Source organism: Salvelinus alpinus, chromosome 31 (genome assembly GCF_045679555.1).
Source record: "Salvelinus alpinus chromosome 31, SLU_Salpinus.1, whole genome shotgun sequence".
Taxonomy (NCBI): Eukaryota; Metazoa; Chordata; class Actinopteri; order Salmoniformes; family Salmonidae; genus Salvelinus; species Salvelinus alpinus.
Genome location: NC_092116.1, coordinates 4911731 through 4935981, shown reverse-complemented (window position 1 = coordinate 4935981; position 24251 = coordinate 4911731). Strand labels below are relative to the sequence as shown.

General features: G+C 43.3%; 1 protein-coding gene across 6 annotated transcripts in view; it reads right to left on the bottom strand.

The window, feature by feature from the left end:
* The window catches only part of LOC139561876 (VPS10 domain-containing receptor SorCS2-like), a 336538-nt gene that overhangs the window by 156986 nt on the left and 155301 nt on the right, over positions 1 to 24251 (bottom strand). For all 6 annotated transcript variants that reach the window (XM_071379250.1, XM_071379248.1, XM_071379249.1 and 3 more), the window contains exon 3: positions 14619 to 14718. In XM_071379250.1, the coding sequence (XP_071235351.1) occupies positions 14619 to 14718 (100 nt within the window). The remainder of the gene's footprint in view (positions 1 to 14618; positions 14719 to 24251) is intronic.

The window sequence follows — 24251 nt, the reverse complement described above, 5'->3', positions numbered from 1 at the left end:
AAGCTAGGCTGATTCTCTATGGCCATAGGCCACAGCCATTACAGAGCTGAGGGACTTCATAGAGACGGAGGGATGGAAAGGGATTGGAGAGAGAGACGAAACAAGGGATTTGTTGGGTCTTCTTTGGTCGCCTCATGGGTTTAGCTGGTTCAGCTTACAGCTTTGGAAGCAGAGGGGAAACTGTGTAATATATTCATGTGATTGGTTATCATGGTTCATGGTTATGTGTCTTCGAATCTTCTTGTTAAAAAATACGGAAATATAGGCATGGTTTTAATGAAATGGACTTTGATCGCTCCTCTCCAGTATCCCCAAGGGAAAGCCAGCTTACATCAATGGCGAGGTCAAAAACGATGAAAAGAAAATCCTCACTGTAGTTTAAGTTTTCCTTGACTTTACAGGCAATGACACTAGACTGGTAGACTCTCTCGCTGAGAGTATAGGCAAACAGCAAACAGGCCGCTATTAGCATACATCAATGGCATCTTTCAGTCAAGTTAGTAATCTTATCTTCAGCAGTAGGTTTAGGCTCTGTATTTATTAGCCATGTTTAATCATGTCATGCATTTTACATAGATAGTCCCACCCTGTCGGTCATCTCATAGTAGTTTTCAGGGACAGCACTATAGTGACCACTATTCTACCTTATGCTATTGTATTGTATGCTGATTACAGTGGTCCCTTCATTCTAGAATAATGAAATTATTCATTTATCTTTTGTTGCATTTTATTATCATGTCTTACATACTGGTTCTATCATGTGTTATGCTGCAACTCTTATTGCTGTGGTAATGCTCGCACACTCAGGTGTTAAGTAATATTCTTGCTTCATTATCTGCACACAGTCTTTCATTATGGCATGGCTGCTGATATTGCATTCGTGGGAGCATGTGCATGTTTAGGCTTCGCATCCATCACCTTACGAGGCAAATGCCGTGCTATTCATGCATTTGATGTTATGTAACCGTATCATCTGCACATAATTGTTGGCATGGTTGCTACTATTGCTATTGGCAAGAGTACACGGAGAGGTCATGGTGACATATAGGCAACACTAGCCACCCCTTCCATTGCAGAATGATGGCAGACAGATTAATTTTATCCAAGTGAATACAAAATGTTTCCACAGATCTTTTAACCCAAGCTATGAGGCTTCTAGGATATGAAGGCGAGTGAGTAATCCCCCTCTACCATCAGTCCTATTAGCAAACGTAAAATCATTGGGATAACAAAATGGATGAGCTCCGATCAAGACTATCCTACCAACGGGACATTCAAAACTGTAATATCTTATGTTTCACCGAGTCGTGGCTGAAAGATGACATGGATAACATACAGCTGGCAGGGTTTTCAGTCCATTGGCAAGATAGAAGAGCTGCCTCCGGTAAGACAAGGTGTGGCGGTCTGTGTCTATTTGTAAATAACAGCTGGTGCACAAAATCAAATATTAAGGAAGTCTCAAGGTTTTGCTTGCCTAAGGTAGAGTATCTCATGATAAGCTGTAAACCACACTATTTACCAAGAGAGTTTTCATCTATATTTTTTGAAGTTGCGTTTTGGGGTGTATGTTACTATAAGTAAGCCTTTCATTGTTAGTCTACACCTGTTATTTATGCATGTGACAATTAACATCGAGCTGTGATGCTGAAGCATTCTACTGCCTAGTTTTCCCTCTGTACGTCTTGTGTTATATAACCATGTATGCCTTTTCTATTCCAAATGTCAGTCAAGCAAACGCAGCCTTTTGTTATCATGGTCCGATTGCAGGGATTCAGTTCATTTCAGTTGACAGGATCCTTCGGTGCGTAATCTACTCAGGATCCATCTGTCCGCTACTCTCATTGCTATGGAGCAGCGACCAACATGCATGTCAACGTATCACTCCTCTCTCAGTACCACAAGTTTGAGTCCAAGTTAAGGCAACAGAGTTGTGTTACATTATGCTTTTCCAGAGGTGGTCTGCATGATGGCTTTTTATGGGTTCTTCAGTATGAAATACACTAAATGCTCCTTCCCTTTCATTTATTTTCTTAAGTTCTGGTTGCATTACGGACACTCACACGTCGACCGTACTTTCACACACTCCTGGATGAAATAATTATCATGGAACATCAGTCGACATCACCAGAACTAACACTGCTTTGTTCTCTCTTTCATGTTATGCTGCCTGTAAATTGAGCACGGGCGGAACCTGGCGAACCTCTGTTCAACATTGATGCTGGCAACCAATGGCAAGTTACTGGCACTCATCACGGCTCTGAGCTATGGGCTGCCCAATTCTGCACCGGTGCTGTTACTGCTTTTCAATCTGGGCCCATGATCCTCTGCTGCTACGATGTTACATTTGATTGCTTGAGAGATCGTGGAGTTTACATGCGTTCCTGCAGTATTGTTATATGACCATGATTGTGTCAGCCCAGTGGTCCAGTAGCTATGTTAAATAGGTAGAATATTCTCATATACCAGCTCATCCTGCCTCAGCGAATCCAACCGACGTTGCATCTATGTTGCAGGCGGTTTGCTAGGTTAATGGCAGGCGGGTTCATACTACTTACGGTTGCCTAGTTAGAACATTTCCCATGTACCAAGATCTTGCCTCATCGAGGGTACCCCGGCAGTGTGTCATTATATGATAATGAAACACGACTGCATAAGCTCATGCTACACATACAGTGTCTTCGGAAAGTATTCAGAAAACCTTGACTTTTTCCATGTTTTGTTCCATTACAGCCTTATTCTAAAATGGATTAAAGAAATAGAAATCCTCCGAAATCTACACACAATACTCCATAATGACAAAGTGAAAACAGATTTTTGTAAATGTCTTAAAAATAAAAAACGAAAGACCTTATTTATATAGTATTCAGGCCCTTTGCGATGAGACTTGAAATTGAGCTCAAGTGTATCCTGTTTCCATTGATCATCCTTCAGTTGTTTCTACAACTTAATTGGAGTCCACCTGTGGTAAATTCAATTTATTGGACATGATTTGGAATACACTGTCTATATAAAGGTGCCACAGTTGACAGTGCATGTCAGAGCAAAAACCAAGCCATGAGGTCGAAGGAAATGTCCGTGGAGGCACAGATCGTCGCACAGATCTGGGTCGAGGCACAGATCTGGGGAAGGGTACCAACACATTTCTGCAGCATTGAAGGTCCCCAAGAACACAGTGTCCTCCATCATTCTTAAATGGAAGATGTTTGGAACCACCAAGACTCTTCCTAGAGCTGGCCGCTCGGCCAAACTGAGCAATCGCGGGAGAAGGGCCTTGGTCAGGGATGTGAGCAAGAACCCGAAGGTCACTCTGACAGAGCTCCGGAGTTCCTCTGTGGAGATGGGAGAACCTTCCAGAAGGACAACTATCTCTGCAGAACTCGAAAAAATCAGGCCTTTATGGTAGAGTTGCCAGAAGGAAGCCACTCCTCAGTAAAAGGCACATGACAGCCCGCTTGGAGTTTGCCAAAAGGCACCAAAAGACTCTCAGACCATGGGAAACAAGATGCTTTGGTCTGATGAAACCAAGATTGAACTCTTTGGCCTGAATGCCAAGCGTCATGTATGGAGGAAACCTGACACCATCCTTACGGTGAAGCATGGTGGTGGCAGCATCATGCTGTGAAATGTTTTTCAGTGGCAGGGACTGGGAGACTAGTCAGGACCAAGGCAAAGATGAATGGAGCAAAGTACAGAGATCCGTGATGAAAACCTGCTCCAGAGCGCTCAGGGTCTTAGACTGGGGCGAAGGTTCACCTTCCAACAGGACAACGACCCTAAGCACACAGCCAAGACAATGCAGGAATGGCTTCGGGACAAGTCTCTGAATGTCCTTGAGTTGCCCAGCCAGAGCCCGGACTTGAACCCAATCGTCCTGTGCCAGCTCCCCGCACTCGCCCTGAAGTGCGTGTCACCAGTCCGGTGCCACCTGTGCCAGCTCCACGCACCAGCCCTCCAGTGCGTCTCCCCAGCCCGGTACTTCCGGTGTCAGCTCCAAGGCCAGAGTCTTCCTCTGCGCCGATGCCCAGTCCAGGCACGGTGTCCAGTCCCGCTCCAGGGCAGGAGCCTTCCTCTGCGCCGATAGCTGACCTACTACACCATAGAGACCAAGGGCTCTCTATGGTGTAGTAGGTCAGGGCGCGACTAGGGGGTGTTCTAGCTCAATATTTGTATGTTAGTGTTTTGTATGGTTCCCAATTAGAGGCAGCTGGTAATCCATGCCTCTAATTGGGGATAATATTTAGGTAGCCATTTTTCCCACCTGTGTTTGTGGGATATTGTTTTGTGTTTGTGCATGTGCGTGCACCACTACTTTCACATTTCGTTGTTGGTTTATTATTTTGTTTTGAAGTTTCACCGAAATAAAGATGTGGAACTCTACACACGCTGCGCCTTGGTCCGCTCATTACGACGATTGTGACAAAGGGAGCCCGATCTGCGCCCTCTTTTCCTCTGTCTTTTCTTCACGCAAATGACAGGGATTGTTCCCTGTTCCCGGGAAAGCAGTACAGTATATCCTTCTCGTTGGACTCGTTAAAGGAAAAAGCTTCTTCCAGTTCGTGGTGAGTAATCGCTGTTCTGATGTCAAGAAATGATTTTCGGTCATAAGAGATGGTAGCAGCAACATTATGAACAAAATAAGTAAAAGATTAAGTTACAAACAACGCAAAAAAAAACTAACAAAATAGCACAGTTGGTTAGGAGCATGTAAAACGTCAGCCATCCTCTTCGGTGCTAGCTTATGCTGCAATATTCTATGTGCCGGGGGGCTAGGGTCAGTCTGTCCTATCTGGTTTAATTCTCCCTTCTTATTTGGTGTCCTATCTGATCTTAGGTATGCTCTCTCGAATTATCCTCTGTCTCTCTCTCTCTCTCCCTCTCTCCCCTCCTGGAGGACCTGAGCCCTAGGACCATGTCTCAGGACATGGTCCAGTCCACCTGGTTGTGCCGCGCTCTCTCTCTCTCTCTCTCTCTCGATCTCTCTCTACCACACCTGCTGTCTCGACCTCTGAATGCTCAGCTATTAAAAGCCAACTGACATTTACTCCTGAGGTGCTTACCTGTAGAACCTTCTATAACCACTGTGATTATTATTTGACCCTGCTGGTCATCTATGAATGTTTGAACATCTTGAATAATGATCTGGCCTTAATGGCCATGTAATCTTAGAATTGCCACAAGGCACAGCCAGAAGAGGGCTGGCCAGCCCTCAGAGCATGGTTCCTCTTTAGGTTTCTTCCTAATTCCTGCCTTTCTAGGGAGTTTTTACTAGCCACTGTGCTTCTACATCTGCATTGCTTGCTCTTAGGGGTTTTAGGCTGGGTATCTGTATAAGCACTTTGTGACAACTGCTGATGTAAAAAGGGCTTTATAAAATGCGTTTGATTGATTGATAACTACCATATTGTACATTTCTCTGCTACAACGATCGAGGCTATGTTTGAAGCGTATAGCTCTCTTACAAAGTAGGGCTTCCCTTCAAAGTGAATGTATAGTCTAGTAGTTATGGATTATACATTTCAACAAGGGTTTTGGCAGTGGAAATGAAGGAAATATCAAGTAAGCTAGCTACTCCCAACAAGCACTGGCTAAACACTTTTCTCTCAGTGAATTTTCTCTATCTGCCTAGAAGGTCAACTTCCACTAGAATGCAGCTCCTATCAATGCTATTGAAAAGATTCCGGCCATAATTTCCCTCGTAATTGCCTGCGCGGCTCCTCTACCCCGAGATAACGCTGGACAAAGGAGAATTTTTGGGGGGAGGGAATTAACACATTTTCAAAAATGGTCTTGCTTCCATTAAATTTTTCTATTGAGAGTGGAGGAGTTATCAAGGAGAGAGTCATACAGTGATCTGTCCAGGTATAATTAGCCTGCTATTTGAATGTCATTCATAGATAAGTATATGGTACTGTATGTTCAAATGAAAGGAGATAAATAACAAACTGTTCCCTCTCTCTCTCTTACAAGGCCAGTCTCTGTTTCTCTGTTTCTCTGTCTCTGACTACTTTTGTCTCTCCCTTCTCCATTACACTCTCTCTCACAGGCACACACTCTACCCTCTCTCTCTCTCTCTCTCTCTGTCCATCTCTCCTTCTCTCTTCCTATCTCACCACCGCGCACACGTCACTCCTTGTGTGAATAAAAATCTCTCTGTACGACAAGGTTATCTTTGGGCAGTAGAACTCCCTCTTCTTCTCTGTCTGATCTGTGAGTCATTCACACGTGGCTGGGCCAGTCACAAATTCACCACGCCATCTGACAGATGCTCCTGTCCTGGATCAATGACCTTTCATCTAGCCGGTCCCCATGTTAACAAACCCTGTTTAACTCCACAGAATTGAAGGGCAATGTAAATTTCAACCTAGCCTGAGGGGAACCCAAATCCGACGTGGACTCAAATATTATTTGTTTTATTTCAAATACTTTGCTGTGCTTGACTAGCATGCCTGGCGAAATTAGGCTGGGAGGATGGCCCCAAAAGTGCAAAATCCCACCAATCTGGCACTTAAGGCAGGCTCAAGCAAACGCTCAAAATATTTGAAGGATTGCAAATACAATTTGAACCCAGGTCTGATTCAAATACAGATCTATCAGCTATAGATTAGTGTTACATATAAAAATCAACATAAAGGCTATTTGTGTTGAAGTGTATCAAGGGACCCGTCCTTGAGGTACTAGAAAGAAGGGTTTACGAGATCTGTCTGTACCCTTCACTTTTTCCTCTAATTGCCTCTGGATTTATTATTGATTACCTGGAGCACCTTACACCTTTTCCCCATGTAATCCCGTCATAGGGTCTTACCAACCGCTTTCTCTCTGTGTGTCTCATGTAATTAGGATTATTGATCTCGGGGAGAGACGGTGCGTTTAGGGTGACCACGTTTAAAATACCATAAATGTGGGACAACAGTGTGATTTTCCGGGACATTCGTGGGACAGTGTAGCCGACATGAAAAACATTTTTGGGGCAGGGAATGTTAAACAGTTAGGAAGGGAGACTTTTTAAAATGGGATTGAGTGAAGTTGCAGCAAATATGTTGAAGGAGCCACAAATGAGCATGGAGAGCCTCACAAGTTTGACGAAATTACCTTATACTGTATCTTTCAGTCTAATATGGCTATTTACTTACTCATGTACTGTAGTGCTTCGTCAGAAGCATGCTTTTTTGTAAGTAGTTAGTCCTAACTGTCCTCTCCAGGTTTAGCTAGAATTCTGCCCCAAAGCATTTGAGAAATGTGATTGGTCATTGGCTCACTTCTCGTCTTGTGCAGAATATCAAATCTCACATCCTAGTCTCATGAACTAGGCGTAACAAAGTAAACGTACATCCGGGACACTCAAATTAGTATGATATGTTACGTTTGGTTACATAAGACAGATGGTTACTTAAGGCAAAACGAAAGTAAGGTGGTTGGCCTTGGTTGGAAGGGTAGATGTGTAACGCAAGCGTCTAGCAACCCAAAGGTTGCGAGTTAACTTTAGCTAATTAGGAACTTTTCATCTACTTACTACTTTTTAGCTACTTTGAAGCTACTTACGATGTAAGCTAAACCTTCCCCTAACCTTAACCCTTTTAGCTAACCCTTCCCCTAACCCTAACATTAACCCTTTAACCTAACTCCTGAACTTAATCCTAACCCCTAACCTAGCTAACATTAGCTACAGTAGCTAGCTAACGTTAGCCATCTAGCCACTTAGCTAGAATTCGTAACATATCATACGTTTTGCAAATTCCTAATATATTGTACACTTTGAAAATTCGTAACATATAATCCAAATTGTTATTCGTAACATATCATTCAAAATGGTGAATCTCAGATTTATGTACAGAATAATACAAAATGCTCTGAGACCACATTGCAGCAATCTAAACAATGACTGGAGAAGTGTTAAACATCATCAGTACCACATCCTTATGATACCTACTATATTTTCAATTTAACTGCAAGAGACAGGTTGGAATGTCTGACAGAAATATGGGACAAAACAACCTGGGACATGAGGTCACCCTGGACCATGGATGGGCAACTTGATGGGGGTGGGGCCCACAAAAAAACGTAACTCATCACGTGGAGCCGCAGTGGCTCGTGGGTCCATACACCCCCCCCCCGACCGTCAGTCAGGCCGCTGGACTAACTTACCAATCTAAAAATGTTTAGATGACATGGGTTAATTGAGTGACTGCTGATGCACAAACGAAATTGCACCTTGTGTACTTTATTATTCTAACTCTCAACATTATGTTGAGTCAGCCCCCGCCCAAAAAAAGATACATGTATATATTTTTTAAATATATTTTTGAATTTGTCCACAGGCTTACAAAAAGGGGGAGCCTGCGGGCCACCAGTTGCCCATCTCTGCCCTAGACTGTACGTTTTGTATGAACTCTTGGTAGTCATAACACACTGTACACAAACACACACACACACACACACACACACACACACACACACACACACACACACACACACACACACACACACACACACACACACACACACACACACACACACACACACACACACACACACACACACACACACACACATTGACAAACACATGTAATGTACACCGTTGCAACAAAAACATGTCATGCACGCACTTGCAGATGCCCGCACACGTACACACATAAGTACATTTACAATGGGGCCCGTAATTATTGACACCATTGATAAAGAAGAGCAATAATGACTATGATTATACTAATGATTTTATTAATACAATTGCTCAGAGAAAGAGATTTTGTTTTACAAAGGTAGGGGTCAAATTTAATGATGAGTAAGAAAGATCGTCAAAGATCGTATAGAGGGTCAAAGATCATACCCCCAAGACATGCTAACCTCCCCTGTTATTGGTAATGGTGAGAGGTTAGCATGTCTTGGGGGTATGACCTTTGACCCTCTGTAGTCGGAAGTTTACATACACCTAAGCCAAATACATTTAAACTCAGTTTCACAATTCCTGACATTTAGTCCAAGTAAAAATTCCCTGTCTTAGGTCAGTTAGGATCACCACTTTATTTTAAGAATGTGAAATGTCAGAATAATAGTAGAGAGAATGATTTATTTCAGCTTTTATTTCTTTTATCACTATCACAGTGGGTCAGAAGTTTACATACACTCAATTAGTATTTGGTAGCATTGCCTTTAAATTGTTTAACTTGGGTCAAGCGTTTCGGGTAGCCTTCCACAAGCTTCCCACAATAAGTTGTGAATTTTGTCCCATTCCTCCTGACAGAGCTGGTGTAACTGAGTCAGGTTTGTAGGCCTCCTTGCTCGCACACGCTTTTTCAGGTCTGCCTGCAAATTGTTTTATAGGATTGAGGTCAGGGCTTTGTGATGGCCACTCCAATACCTTGACTTTGTTGTCCTTAAGTATGCCTGGGGTCATTGTCCATTTGGACAATTTGGACAATATTTGTCGCACTGCTTTGCTTTATCTCGGCCAGGTCGCAGTTGTATGAGAACTTGTTCTCAACTGGCCTACCTGGTTAAATAAAGGTTAAAAAAGAAAACTTGCAAAAGTATTCAGACCCCTTGGATTTCTTCACATTTTATTGTATTACAAAGTGGGATTAAAATTGATTTAATTGTCATTTTTTGAACAACAATTTACACAAAATACTCTGTAATGTCAAAGTGGAAGAACAATTCTAATATTTTATAAAGATTAATGGAAAAGGAATCACTAAAATATAGTTGTTGCATTAGTATTCAGCTCCCTGAGTTAATACACGTTAGAAACACCTTTGGCATCTCTCTTTAAGACCTTTGCACACCTGGATTGTGCAATATTTGCCCATTATTATTTTTAAATTTCTTCAAGCTGTGGCAAGATGTTGGGGATCACGGCTAACAAGCAATTTTGAAGTCCTTGTAGATTTGTCCTTGTGCTGTAGGTTATTGGCCTGCTGAATGGTGCATTCCTCTCCCAGTCTCTGGTGTAAAGCAGACTAAAGCAGGTTTTCCTCTAGGATTTTGCCTGTGCAGAGCTCCATCCTGTAACATCCCTGGGCAGTTTTATTCCTGTCATGCAGCTCAGTTCAGAAGGACGACTGTATCTCTAATGTGTCTGGGTGGTTTAAAGCATATTTATTAACCATGCTTAAAGAGATATTCCATGTCTGATTTGTTATTGTTACCCATCCACCAATCACTGCCCTTCTTTATGAGGCTTTCGAAAATCTCCCTGATCTTTGTAGTTGAATCTGTGCTTGAAATTCAGTATTGACTGAGAGACCTTACATGTGTAGTATGTATGGGGAAAAGAGAAAGGGTTAGTCATAAAAGGAAATCAGGTCAGCCACTATTGTTTCACACAGTGATTTATGTGATTTGTTAAGCCACATTTGACTCGTGAACTAATTTAGGCTTGCCTAAACAAAGAGGTTGAAAAGTTATGCAACGACTATACAGTGTTTTTGTGATACAGTATACAGTGCATTCAGTAAGTATTCAGACCCCTTGACTTTTTCAACATTTTGTTACATTACAGCCTTATTCTAAAATGGATTAAATACATTTCTATCCTCATCAATCTACACACAATACCTCAGAATGACAAAGCGAAAACAGGTTGTTGGAATAAAAAACAGAAATGCCTTATTTGCATAAGTATTAAAACCCTTTGCTATGAAGACTCGAAATTGAGCTCAGGTGCACCCTGTTTCCATTGATCATCCTTGAGATGTTTCTACAACTTGATTGGAGTCCACCTGTGGTATATTCAATTACTTTGTTCATGTTTTGGAAAGACACACACCTGTCTTTATAAGGTCCCACAGTTGACAGTGCACGTCAGAGCAAAAAACAAGCCATGAGGTCAAAAGAATTGTCCGTAGAGCTCCGAAACATGACTGTGTTGGAGGGTACCAAAACAATTCTGCAGCATTCAAGTTCCCCAAGAACACAATGGCCTCCATCATTCTTAAACCGAATAAGTTTGGGACTACCAAACTCTTCGTAGAGCTGGCTGCCCGGTCAAACTGAGCAATTGGGGGAGAAGGGCCTTGGTCAGGGAGGTGACGAAGAACACAATGGTCACTCTGACAGAACTCCAGAGTTCCTCTGTGGAGATGGGAGAACCTTCCAAAAGGACAACCGTCTCTGCAGCACTCCACCAATCAGGCCAGACGGGGAAAAAAACGGAGCAAAGTACAGAGAGACGGAGCAAAGCACAAAGAGATCCTTGATGAAAACCTGCTCCAGAGCTCAGACTGGGGCGAAGGTTCACCTTCCAACAGTACAACGACCCTAAGCACACAGTCAAAACAACGCAGGAGTGGCTTCAGGACAAGTCTCTGAATGTCCTTGAGTTGCCCAGCCAGAGCCCGGACTTGAACCCAATCTAACATCTCTGGAGAGACCTGAAAATAGCTGTGCAACCTGACAGAGCTTGAGAGGATTTGCAGGGGAGAATCGGACAAACTTCCCAAATACAGGTGTGCCAAGCTTGTAGCAAGAAGACTCGAGGCTATAATTGCTGCCAAAGGTGCTTCAACAAAGTACTGAGTAAAGGGTCTGAATACTTATGTAAATGTGATATTTCCGTTTTTTATTTGGAAAAATTTATAAAAAACTGTTTTTGCTTTGTCATTATGGTATATTGTGTGTAGATTCATGAAGGAAAAAAACAATTCCATCCATTTTATAATAAGGCTGTAACGTAACCAAATGTGGAAAAAGTCAAGGGGTCAGAATACTTTCCGAATGGACTGTCTACAGTATACAGTGCCGTGAAAAAGTATTTGCTCCCCTTTCTGATTTTCTCTTTTTTTGCATATTTTTGACACTGAATGTTATCAGAACTTCAACCAAAACCTAATTATTAGATAAAGGGAACCTGAGTTTACGAATAACAAAAACAAAGGATACTTATTTAATTAACAGAGTTATGCAACACCCAATTCCCCTGTTTGAAAAATTACACTCAATAACTGGTTGTGCCACCTTTAACTGCAATGACAGCAACCAAATGCTTCCTGTAGTTGTTGATCTGTCTCTCATGTCACTGTGGAGGAGTTTTGACCCACTCTTCCATGCAGAACTGCTTTAACTCAGCGACATGTGTGGGTTTTCAAGCATGAACATGCTCGTTTCAAGTCCTGCCACAACATCTCAATTGGGATTAACTTTGTTAATGACGCAAATGAAAGAAGTATGTACTTGTTGAATTATTTGTTCATTCAGGCTGCCTTTATGTAATATTCCGTTTTGGTTGAAGATCTGATCATTTAGTACCACCTTCACCAATTAAATCGATTTTAATCCCACTTTGTAACACAAGAAAACGGGAAATAAATCTAAGGGGTCTGAATACTTTTGCAAGGCACTGTATGTACACACACACACACACACACACACACACACACACACACACACACACACACACACACACACACACACACACACACACACACACACACACACACACACACACACACACACACACACACACACACACACACACACACACACACACATATACACATATACAGAGAGCAGTGGTTGGGCTCCCACTGATAGGAATTCCCTCCTGCTAGCCCTGGGGTGTGATTAAATACCAAGCTGATCCATAGTTCCTATTACCAGACTTCCGACTGTCAGAACGCAGACACTCACAGTTCACAGCCAGGACCCCCGAGACACCAATCTCCCCCTGTCGACTCACTCCCTCTTAGATTCTCTCTCGGATTCTCTCTTTCAGTCTCTCGCCCTCTTCCTTCGCTGTCAGTCTCTCTCTTAGATTCTCTCTCCCTCATTCACTCACCGCCAGTCTCTCACTTAGATGCTCTCTCCCTCCCTCCCTGTTGGTGAGGGGACTCTTCTCTAGGTTAATCTCTCTGTAGGGGAAGGCTTTGTGGTGGAATGTGTGGGCAATGCTTCCTTTTATGTGGTTGTAGAATTATAAAGCTCTTTTCTGCACTTTGATAACCAGCGGGTATAGTCCTAATTCTGCTCTGCATGCATCGTTTGGGGTTTTGTGTTGCACACAAAGTATAGTTTTTACAGAATTCTGCATACAGAGTCTCAATTGGGTGTTTGTCACATTTTGTGAATTCTTGGTTGGTGAATGGACTCCAAACCCCACAACCATAAAGGGCAATGGGTTCTATAACTGATTGAAGTATTTTTAACCGTATCCTAATTGGAGTTCTATGTTCCTTTTGATGGCGTAGAAGGCCCTTCTTGCCTTGTCTCTTAGATCATTCACAGCCTTGTGGAAGTTACCTGTGGTGTTGATGTTTAGGCTGAGGTATGTATAGCTCTTTGTGTGCTCTAAGGCAACGGTGTCTATTCCCAGGCAATTAACCGCTACAGTACCAGTGTCTTGTCTCCAACCATTGCAAAAGTGTGTGTGTGTGTGACCCTGGAGGGTGAGTCAGAGAGTCCCAGGTGAATTTGGGAATTGGTGGAATGGAGAGGATGGATGAGTTACTTTGTCTAATCTCCTCAATCTCTTATTGATTAGCGCACTAAGCCCAGGGGATAACATCAGTTGAATGGACAAGCTGCAACGGGAGGCGGAAGGGGAAAATAAGGAGCAGGTCCAATCAGATTACTGAACCTGAAGTCATCTGTGAGAGTGAGTGCCCTCACTTTCTCCGAAACTTTGTGTTTCATGAACTCTACAACTCTGTCTAAAACTAGGGATGTGAACATTTAAACGTTCAAATGTTTAAACGAAGTTGGGATCGTTAACGTTAAGATAAATCCCTAACAGAAGAAAAATAATGTTATAGCCTAACTAGATGGTAGGCTATAAAGGCCTGGGGAAAGTTGTGTAATATAAATAATGCCAGACAGGAAGAGACAATCTTTAGGCTACTTTGATGAACTTGTGAGGCATGCAAGACAAGATATTGCAAGATACAGATTACCAAGACATTCTTTCTGCCTGCCCCCTCTACCTTCTTCCTCACGCTGGCTCGCCTGCTCTTACTCTTTGCTAATGATGCGTGTGTTCAGTCTTCAGTCTGTCTTCAGTCTGTTGCGTGTGGAATGTCCTAGCCTATTCTTTGATGACAGGCCCAGCTTTACTGAAGTTGCGAGACAATGCAAGCTAAGAAATTGCAAGTTTCAGCATTCCATTGCGAAATACTCCTTTTGATTGCCGGTAGATAGGGCTAGTGCACAGTCCTGACTCTGTCTGCCTGGTGGCAGCCCTGCCTATACGGTTCCCCTCTCTCTCCGTTCCTCACTGGCTCGCTATGAAAGATGCAAGTGTTTGTGTTCACGGAAGTACGGCAACTAATCAGTCTCCTCCGTTCCAAAAATACGAAATCTTGGGAGTCAATTCCTGGCGGGAATCGATTCTTGACACTCAGAAATGGGAATCGACACCTGGAGTCGACGTGCAAGGAGTCGAGGAATTCACAAGGAATTGTACACAATTTTCGTATCTTTTTAACGGAAAACCAATAAACAAAATCCCTTTCTAAAACCATCTAAAACCATGTCACCAAGCTTTCCTAAAGCAGCTGAGTGTTGTTTCTCGACAATAATTGTCCACAAGGTCAGTGGACTAAGAGGAAGTTGCCAATAACTAATTGCAGCTATAATGTCATTGAGGGGGGGGGAGGGGAGAATATAGACAAAGCAGGCTGAAGACGTCCTACCTTTTTCTTGTTGATGGGGCAGATATAGAAGTTAGAGACCACGATAGTTGTCCCAGGCATCAGGTTGAGCTTGCTGTAGGTGGTGCCATAGTCACTAGACCTGAGGAGAAACAGAGAGCGAAAGAGAGAGGTCAATATCGTGGCGTCTGATCGAATTACAGGTTTTACAAAATCTTTGCATCAACATAAACGGAGTCAAAATACAATCTTAAAACCCTTTCTCACACATAAGAAGCAGTCATTATTTTTTTAAACTACAGCACACTTGAGACATTTTTTAAAATGACCATTCTCCACTGACGAATAACCGTGGGCTAGGGGCGAAGCAGCGAAACACACTGGCAAATCACCAAAATCTCAAAATCTGACAGTTTCATGAGCAGGTGATGGTTAGGTGACAGCTATGGAGCAAGGACCCTGAGATTCTGAGATTGATGGTCAGCTCCTTGAGGATATTTCTCCAGCCTAGCCAAATCAAACACCTAGCGATGGCGCCGCTAGTGCCGGGAAAGTCATTATTTGTGACATTTTCTGTTGAATGGTGCAGTTTTGCTCGCCAACGGTGAAAAGGTATGGCAGTCCGTGGGAAATTGACAGGCGTATTTTATTCGGAGTCAATTGCATTCACTTTTGCGAGACTGCATATTCTACATGTTAGGTGTGAATCAAACCAAAGTATAAAGGAGACTCAGAAATAACTGTAAACACAGGCCAACCAACAGGTATAGCGGACACAGAGGAACTCTATATTCAAATATATTCAATTGGCATGATTTCTATTCCAGTATTGCACTATTGCCAGTAAGGATACCCCTGAAGTGGTACGTTTTTATAAAGAGATAGTCAGTCCAACCTCCTGAACCAGATTGGAATGGAAGTGCTGCTGTGCTGAATGAGAGAGGTAAGTGGAGAGAGAGCACAGAGCATTCAGTGTTGAAGAGAGGAAAGGAAAGAGGGGATGGGAGAGGGGGCTGGCAGGGGAGGCCTTGATGAAGGGGAGTGATCAGAGATCAAGTCCACCCAGCCCCACTCTGAACCAGACAAGTGGATTTACTTTACAGCGTTACCGTCTTACACTCAGCAGGGCAGCAACAACAGTGGTGGGCACACACACATACACATGGGTATAACAAGAGGAAATACACACAGTCGCACACGCAGGTTAGCGCTTTTTGTTCTTGTTCTGGAGGTAGCTCTGCAGTGGCCAGTAGCTGGAACAGCCACAAAGTCATAAAATATGATTTTAAACTTAATTCTAAACTTAAACACACCGCTAAACCTAATGCCTAACCCTAACCCCCACACACACACACCAAGTCGTCCCAATCCTCGATCCATTCGGCAAAGCTCTAGCCGAGTGCTCTGACAGAGCTGCACAAAATGGAGTGGCCCAGTAGGGGTTGAGCTATTTCTTCACGTCCCCGCGGTCAGCAAGTAGTGTTTTAATCTTCCCCAGTGCACCGTGGGGGTTGTTTAACCTGGATAACTCTGGAGACGACAGACAGATCCTGCTGATGGCTGAGTGTGTTCGGAGCCAGAGCTCACTGCTTAACTCAAAGCTGTGTGCTGACTTTGCTGCTGTTACTGAGGCCTACAGGGAGCGGGAGGGGAGATGAAGTCCATAGGCTGTCAGTCAGTACCTTTTAAACCTAAGCACACATGCATTTTTATAGCTTTCTTTAAAGGGCTAGTTCACTGCCACATTTTAGCAGACACTCCTATCAAGAGCAACGTACAATAGTGAGTGCATACATTATTTTGTCATTTCCCCCCCCCGTGGGAAACAAACCCGCAAAACCTAGCATCGCAAGTGCCATGCTCTACCAACTGAGCCACACAGGACCCTCAAAGCTTCTCAAATGAATGTCTCTCTTGCACGGACTCTATGCCTACTCACAAGACGATACACTGAGTGTACAAAACATTAGGAACGCCTGCTCTTTCCATGACATAGAGAGATCAGATGAATCCAGGTGAAAGCTATGGTCCCTTTTTGACGTAATTTGTTAAATTGACTTCAATTAGTGTAGATGAAGGGGAGGAGGCATAAAAGGCTCCCTGTTAATTAACCAGAGACAATTGAGACATGGATTGGGGTACGTGTCCATCCAGAGGGTGAATGGGCAAGACAACAAATCTAAGTGCCTTTGATCGGGGTATGGTAGTAGGTGCCAGGCGCACCGGTTTGAGTGTGTCAACACCTGCAACACTTCTGGTTTTTTCACCCTCTCAACAGTTTCCCGTGTGTATAAAGAATGGTCCACCACACAAAGGAGATCCAGCCAACTTGACACAACTGTGGGAAGCATTGGAGTCAACATGGGCCGGCATCCCTGTGGAATGCTTTCCACGCATTCTAGTCCATGCCCCAATGAATGGAAGCTGTTCTGAGGGCAAAAGGGGGTGCAACTCAATATTAGGAAGTTGTTCCTAATGTTTTGTACACTATATATATATACACATACACACAATACACTGACACTTACCCAAAACCCACACACATTCACATACACTACATATGCACACATAACACACAAATGCATACCGACACAACACACACACACACACACACTCATATGCTGCTGCTGCTCTGTTCTTTACTCTTACTCTTACTCATCCTGATGCCTCGTTGCTTTACCTTGTATTTAGGTGCATATCTACCTCAAATACCTCGTACCTCTGCACATTGATCTGGCACTGGTACTCACTGTATATAGTTTCACTTAGGAGGAAGGGGAGGACCATCTTCCTCAGTGAAATTTCATAAAAATAAAAACATTAGAAAAAAAAAAAGGGATGATATGTCACCAAATAATTGATTAAAATACACTGTTATGCAATGAAGGTCTACAGTAGCCTCAACAGCACTGTCTGGATTAGCACCGTGGTATAGCCGGAGGACAGCTTGCTTCCATTCTCCTCTGGATACATTGATTTCAATACAAAACCTAGGAGGCTTGTAGGCTATCCCCTTCCATAGACATTCATGGTAATTATGACCACTTCCGGAGGACGTCCTCCAATCAATCAAAGCTTTTGCAGTATGAATTGACATGTTGTCCATCCAATCATAGAACTGAACCTAGTGTGTTGTATTGGGATTGTGCCACAGAGTATTATAGGGGTTCTATGTGTTGAGACGCTTGGTGACATTGTTGGATAGAGATTAAGAGTGAAGAGTGATAGTTGAGCATTTTTGGGATATTATTCAACTCAAAATTCTGTCCAGTTAGTGCAATTTATTTAAAAAAATGTCAAAGTTAGCAAGGCTAACTTCAGTAGCTAGATAACCACCAGCGCGAGTGTGCGGTTTTCTCCGCCAGAATGGTATGCTAGAATGGCCAATACTGACGAAAATGTTGTGGACTTTTGTTGAAGAACCCCTTTCATTCCCTGGGGTACACGGAAAAGGTGTGAATTAAAACCGTGTGTCGAAAGAGGGGTACAGTGACCTGAAGAACATCGATCGTTCAGCTAAACGGCAAAACAAAACAGGGAGCATATTGTAATGAAACGGGCAGGGAGCAGGCCTCGAACCCTCAACCTTCTAGCCCGAAGTCCAGCGCGCTATCGGCTGTGCCCCAAAAGCATGCTCAAGCGGCGTAGTCGATATCCGCGGGATCGTTACAAAATTACAGTATAAATGCCCACATCAGATTCAAGCTTCTGGGGAAAAGTTGCCTCGATATGGGACCCGACGAGAGGGGAAAGTTCCTCCTCTCGCCGGAGCTTGCTGAGGTAATTGCACGTTACGATGCATTACTTGCGGAACATGTCGAACTTTCGACTGTCTTGTCTGGGATCATTCTGAATTGATTTGATAACTTCCATCGCATCATCCGTTAAAATTTAGATTAAAAGAGAGAGGTTGACGCAGCACATTTTTGTTGTTGTTGCGTGCGCTCAACTAGGCTTTCCACTTTCCACCTGTATTTATTTAGCAAAGATGATAACACATAATCACTCTGGACAGACACAAGCAAAAAATCATGACATAAAAGTCGCAGAAGCCTAGGCTACACCTACACATTAGAAATCTGACATGCTGTATGGGATGAAAACGAGACTGTTTTTCAGTCTGATGAACTGTAGGCCACTTAAGAGCAGCTGTATACAGCCTATGCGCCCAGTCCATCTGGTCAGGGTAAACTAATTGGTGACGTTATGTATGGTGCCACCAGTCTGCTTGCAGTTGTCAGTTACCGTCAGTGAAGTGGATGATCAGGGCTTTACTCAGGAACGTTTCTTGGGCTACTTTGATGTGTCAAGTGGGCGGGATGTGCAGTCTGTTTAACTTTATGAATTTTGAGATGTCTTGAGTTTTTCATAGAGAAGCTCGTTGTCCAAACCTACGATGGCGCAGCTGTAATGGAATGTATCTGCCATTTGTATTTACAGCTAAGTCCCCTCCTGTTCCCTGATTTAAGAGGTGATGACCCACTCCAATCCACGACTATTGTAAACTCTCTCCTGATATGAACTGAAGCAGTGTCTCATGTGCCCGCTCATCCACTGGCACATTGAATGTTTCCTCTCCAGTCTCCAAGCACTGTGAGTACCACTATCAATTTTCTGTCATTACTGTATGTGGAGTCAATCACATACACAATCACATTATTACACATCAATGATTTTACTCCTCGCTTGGACTAACTCATTCTTAGCTCTTTTGTCTAACTGTGTAGTGTGTTGTGTTATTGTTTGTTGTCTTCCCAGTCAAATCCTGTCCTGCACTGAAGTCAAGCCTCTGAACACCTCAACTCATGCCTCACACCCTCATTCAATTATCGCTGTGATTCCTTCCCAGAACAGTGTAAGTCACCCTCTCCTTCCCATTCCCCAAAAACATTGTGCTATAAATGTCTTTATTAAATGCTTTAGGTTAGAATCATTTGTCTTTGACGATTTTTGAAACACACTCGTCTCCGTGGGTCCCAAGCCTATACCGTGGGTATCCCATCCTCCTCCATTTGTCAAGTCACCAACCTCCACTGGTTTCACGATATATGTGTATTTTAATCCATCTTGTGTTACTGTTTTAATTTGTATGATTATTTCTTAACTCGGCATCGTTGGGAAGGGCTCGTAGGCAAGCATTTCACGGTAAAGTCGACACCAGTTGGATTTTGCTAAGTGCTAGCACCACCAGGGCCCCTGCTAAAAGTCCCTTTCCCGAGGTGGTGAGGGGGGTCAGTGGTTCCAGATGCTGGGATGGATCTCTCCCCACCACTACACTACACTGGCCCTAATTAAGGCCTGAGAGTTTAACGGAGCAGGGCATTTTAGGATCTATTGATGAGGACAGGTTATTGGCATTGGGATGGAATTCATAATTAGGTTGGTGCTTATATTTGTCCGATTTATCCACATATGGAAATTAGTTTTTTTGCATATCCCAACTCCCCCTGAGACCAGGGTCTACTTTTATCAGAGGGACCCTTGAGCAATTAGGGATACGTGTCTTGCTCAAGGGCACATAGGCAGATTTGTCACCTTATCGGCTTGAAGAATCGAACGAACAACCTTTCGGTAACTGGCCCAACACTCTAACCCCTAGGCTACCTGCTGCTTGAAAATGTTAGTGCATTTAATCATTTAAAGGAGCCAAAAGCTAACTAGATTTAAAGGGACAGTAGCGGAAAACACAACAAATCCTAATTGAGCAATGATTCCTCACCCAGTGTAAACAGCCTCATTGCCACCGGGTAAGAGAGAACGCTTTTGTGATCATTTGGATTTAAAAGCTTGAGAGACAAAAAAATGCTCGTTAAATCTCCCACGGGATTGAAGTCAAAGGGTCATCAATGAGACATTATGTAACTAATGAGGCTAATTTGGGGGATTGTGTTTGGAGCCCGGTGTTCGCATGGCTAACGTGTAAAAGAGTAATGACGTTAATTTAATAGGAGAGTTAATTTAGTACTTGCCATTCAGCTACCCAGATTAATAGACTGGATGGATGAGATGAGCTACAGTAGATGAGTGAGAAATAATTACTTTGAAACAGTGCACTGGAGAGAGGGAATGTGAGATAGAGAAAAGAGGAGGAGGAAGGGGAACAGGGAAAGAGTGTAATGGGAAGACGGGAAGGAGTGTTACCGGACATCTTTTGTGCAAAAATACATTGTTCTTCTCACTCCTGCCAAAGCCACTTTCTAAAATGGAGAAATAGTGAGTGATGCTTCTCTCTGAAGCATTTTATGTCATATTATTCCTTGCAGCATGCCATATTGAATAGATGAAATCCAAGGCTATACTACTACAATATTAATGAAAAGAAATAAATAAATACAACATAGCCTGCAGGCTTTTTCACACCGACTATTCAGTGTTCAAGATGAGTTGAGAATGGCTGATTCCGCTCCAGTCATTACCACGATTCTGTTCTCCCCAATTAAGGTGCCACCAACCTCCTTTGGTCAAAAGACCAATAAATGGAAAAAGATCAGAATTGGGCTGCCTGTGTAAACGCAGCCTAACTGCCAGTCAAAATCTATCTGCACTGCACAGAGTTTCAATAGCAGAGAAATACTCTTGAGGTTTATACATACATATTCATGTTGACATCAACTGATGAAAGACACTGATGATGCCCCAGGGTACAGTGCCATTTCCATTCCAAACAATCATTTGTGTATCAGAGAATGACGCATGGAGAGTCATAAAGAAAACAATGAAAGAGGTCATACAAACAGCGGAAGAAAAAATCTAACTATAAATTAGAATATATTGTGAGACAGGGAAAATGCAGAAAGATTGTAGGTGTGTATGTGTGTGTGTGGGTGCATGCTTGTGTGTCTCAGAGAGAGAGTGAGAGAGAGAAAGAGAGAGAGATGTGTGCGAGAGAGTCAGAGACAGACACTCCGGGTAGAAATTGTGTTTTTGTCGATGCGCTTGAGAAAACAGAGCGCGAGCGAAAACACTTTGGGATGGTGTTAGGCGCTGATTCAGATTTAATGTCCTAATATGTCAAGGTCGCTCCCAGCGGCTCCCTTCCCCAGGAAGACAAATGGAGAGCATCGGGCAGACGCAGTGAGCAGACACCCGAGCTAAGAGAGGTGTTGGCAGAGAAGCAGTGATCGAAGAGGAGGGGACACTTTCAGCAAGGCCAGAGAATGCATTAGAAGAGTAGTGCTAAAGATGCAATGGTTAAAATGGTTGGTGTCAGAAAAGGCAACTTCAGAATGAAGGGGAATACAGTTTTCAGTGTACCAGAAAGCCTTTCTGTGTAATAGACTAAATTGAAATGTACCCCAAACGGCCCATATTATAATATCATACCCATAGCTTCAGTAATATAAGAACTAGTATTTTTATCAAGTATGGTTGTGTCATACCTCTGGTCTCATGCACACGGCTAGAATGTAGAATTTAGCCAATCCAGAATCCAAACTAGCCGGTTTATAATGATCTATATGGCTTTGATGCATTACTGAACTCAAGACCAAGAGAACCATGCTGATTGAGACATGTCAGAGATTAAAAGCAGAGCTGAAGATCTAGCTCTGACAGAAGACGGATTTGAAGTCAGGTTTCACACGTCTCGCTCTTTGTGCATGTGCACACTCTGTCTGTAATATCTAATGCCCTTGGATGTCTAGGGGATGTCTGGAATGTGTGAGTGGAGGAGCCCAGCTCATGCTCTGACTGGGGTTCAAATGAACCCTAATGGCAGAACAGAGATTAGATTTACACATGAAAGAGGCAGGGGATAGCTAGTCTCTCTCTCAAGACTTTGATTATGGCTTGAGAGATCAGTGGATAGCCTAGATTTGGAGAAGGTTGAATTTGAGTTGAGAGCATGACTCTAGCTCAGTATTGCAAACACACACAGAGGCACAGACAGACGCTGTCAGTCTGAATCAGGTCCAGGCCACCAGACGGTCTCGTTGGACTGGCCATGCCGTTCGGTGATTGGGCCACACAGAGATCTCCCAGGGGACCCCTGTCTGGCTCATCGGGCCTGGGCGGGGGCCAACATCACAGACTGAGACCGAAGAGGATTGAGCCATATCTGGCGGTGGAAAATCTGTCAGGCCGTTCTCTCATCCAAACTCGTTTTTTTCTTCTTCTGTCATCCAAACTAAAACCCACAACAAATCTGTCATCCTAGCCCAACCCAAAACACAGAGCCGCAAAAACTGCAGCAGACTGAAAAACCTCTCAACTGAAACTTGGGTAAAAAGTGAAAAATGCTTCCTCTTTTAAGACATTATTAGTGCCTGGTATTATTGATTAATTAGTGTATTTTCAGAAGAAATTTGCGTAATTTGTGCAAGACATGTTTGCTATTGTGTACGATATAAGAGATCTTAATGATCTCTATCACTCTCCTTTCATCATTTAGCGACGAAGACTGAGAGGAGCTTTTCATATATAGATGGATCGTATAATTGTATCGCTGCCATTAAAATACAACCAAGGGTTGGCATTACCGTTCAAACTGATTTGCAGAGTCATCAGAACAACACGGCAGAAATACTATCCGACAGATCAGCCCCATCCAAAAGTATAGTCGTATATATCTTGACTCTGCAGAGGAGATGATGATTGGGCTAATTTGGGATATAGCTCTATTTTATATAGCCCTATCTTTATGACACTGTCCTCATGCAGTCTATCAGTCAAAAAAGACAGACTCCACACCCTGTGAGTGTGTTTATTATGACAACCTTTACTTTTTTATAATTATACTATTTTATAAAATGTTAACTCCCTTGAGGTTAAAACCTATTTTGATCTTCACAATGTCACGCCCTGATCTGTTTCACCTGTCCTTGTGCTTGTCTCCACCCTCCTCCAGGTGCCACCCATCTTCCCCACTTATCCCCTGGGTATTTATACCTGTGTTTTCTGTCTGTCTGTGCCAGTTCGTCCTGTTTGTTCAAGTCAACCAGCGTTTTCTCAGCTCCTGTCCCCCCCCCCCCCGGTCTCTCTTATCTCGTCCTCCTGGTTTTGACCCTTGCCTGTCCTGACTCTGAGCCCGCCTGCCTGACCACTCTGCCTGAGCCTGCCGTCCTGTACTTTAGCCCATACTCTGGATTACCGACCTCTGCCTGACCTGACCCTGGGCCTGCCTGCCGTCCTGTACCTTGGCCCCACTACTCTGAATTATCGACCCCTGCCTGCCTTGACGTGTCGTTTGCCTGCCCCTGTTGTTACAATAAAAATGGTTACTTCTACACAGTCTGCACTTGGGTCATACCTGATACACAAGGTCCCCCTAGATTAGACTGTTCTGTCTAGTCAAAGTTTGCCACTGTATGACAATGTGGCGGCCACTGGAATAAGACGCCCACTGGTCTTCATCCACCCATCTCCACTGTTAGTTATGGCTACTATCCTATCACAAATAAACAGCTATCAAAGTCCTCTGTCTGACTGGCATCTGTTCTTTACTGCGTTTAGGTTTTACAAGACAGACAGGGCCTCGGCATCCATCCATCTGTTTATATTATGTGTCTTAACCCCCTCTTTTATTTTTTATTTTTTACAGAGGTACAATGGTTACAGTTGATAAATTGAGGACAGGCTGAGGTGTATCCAGTAAAATGCTTTATGGTTTTGGGCAGCGACCTGATTGTGTCAACGCTGTATCGTCTGTTGCAACATTGGAGGATGGATCGAGAGGGG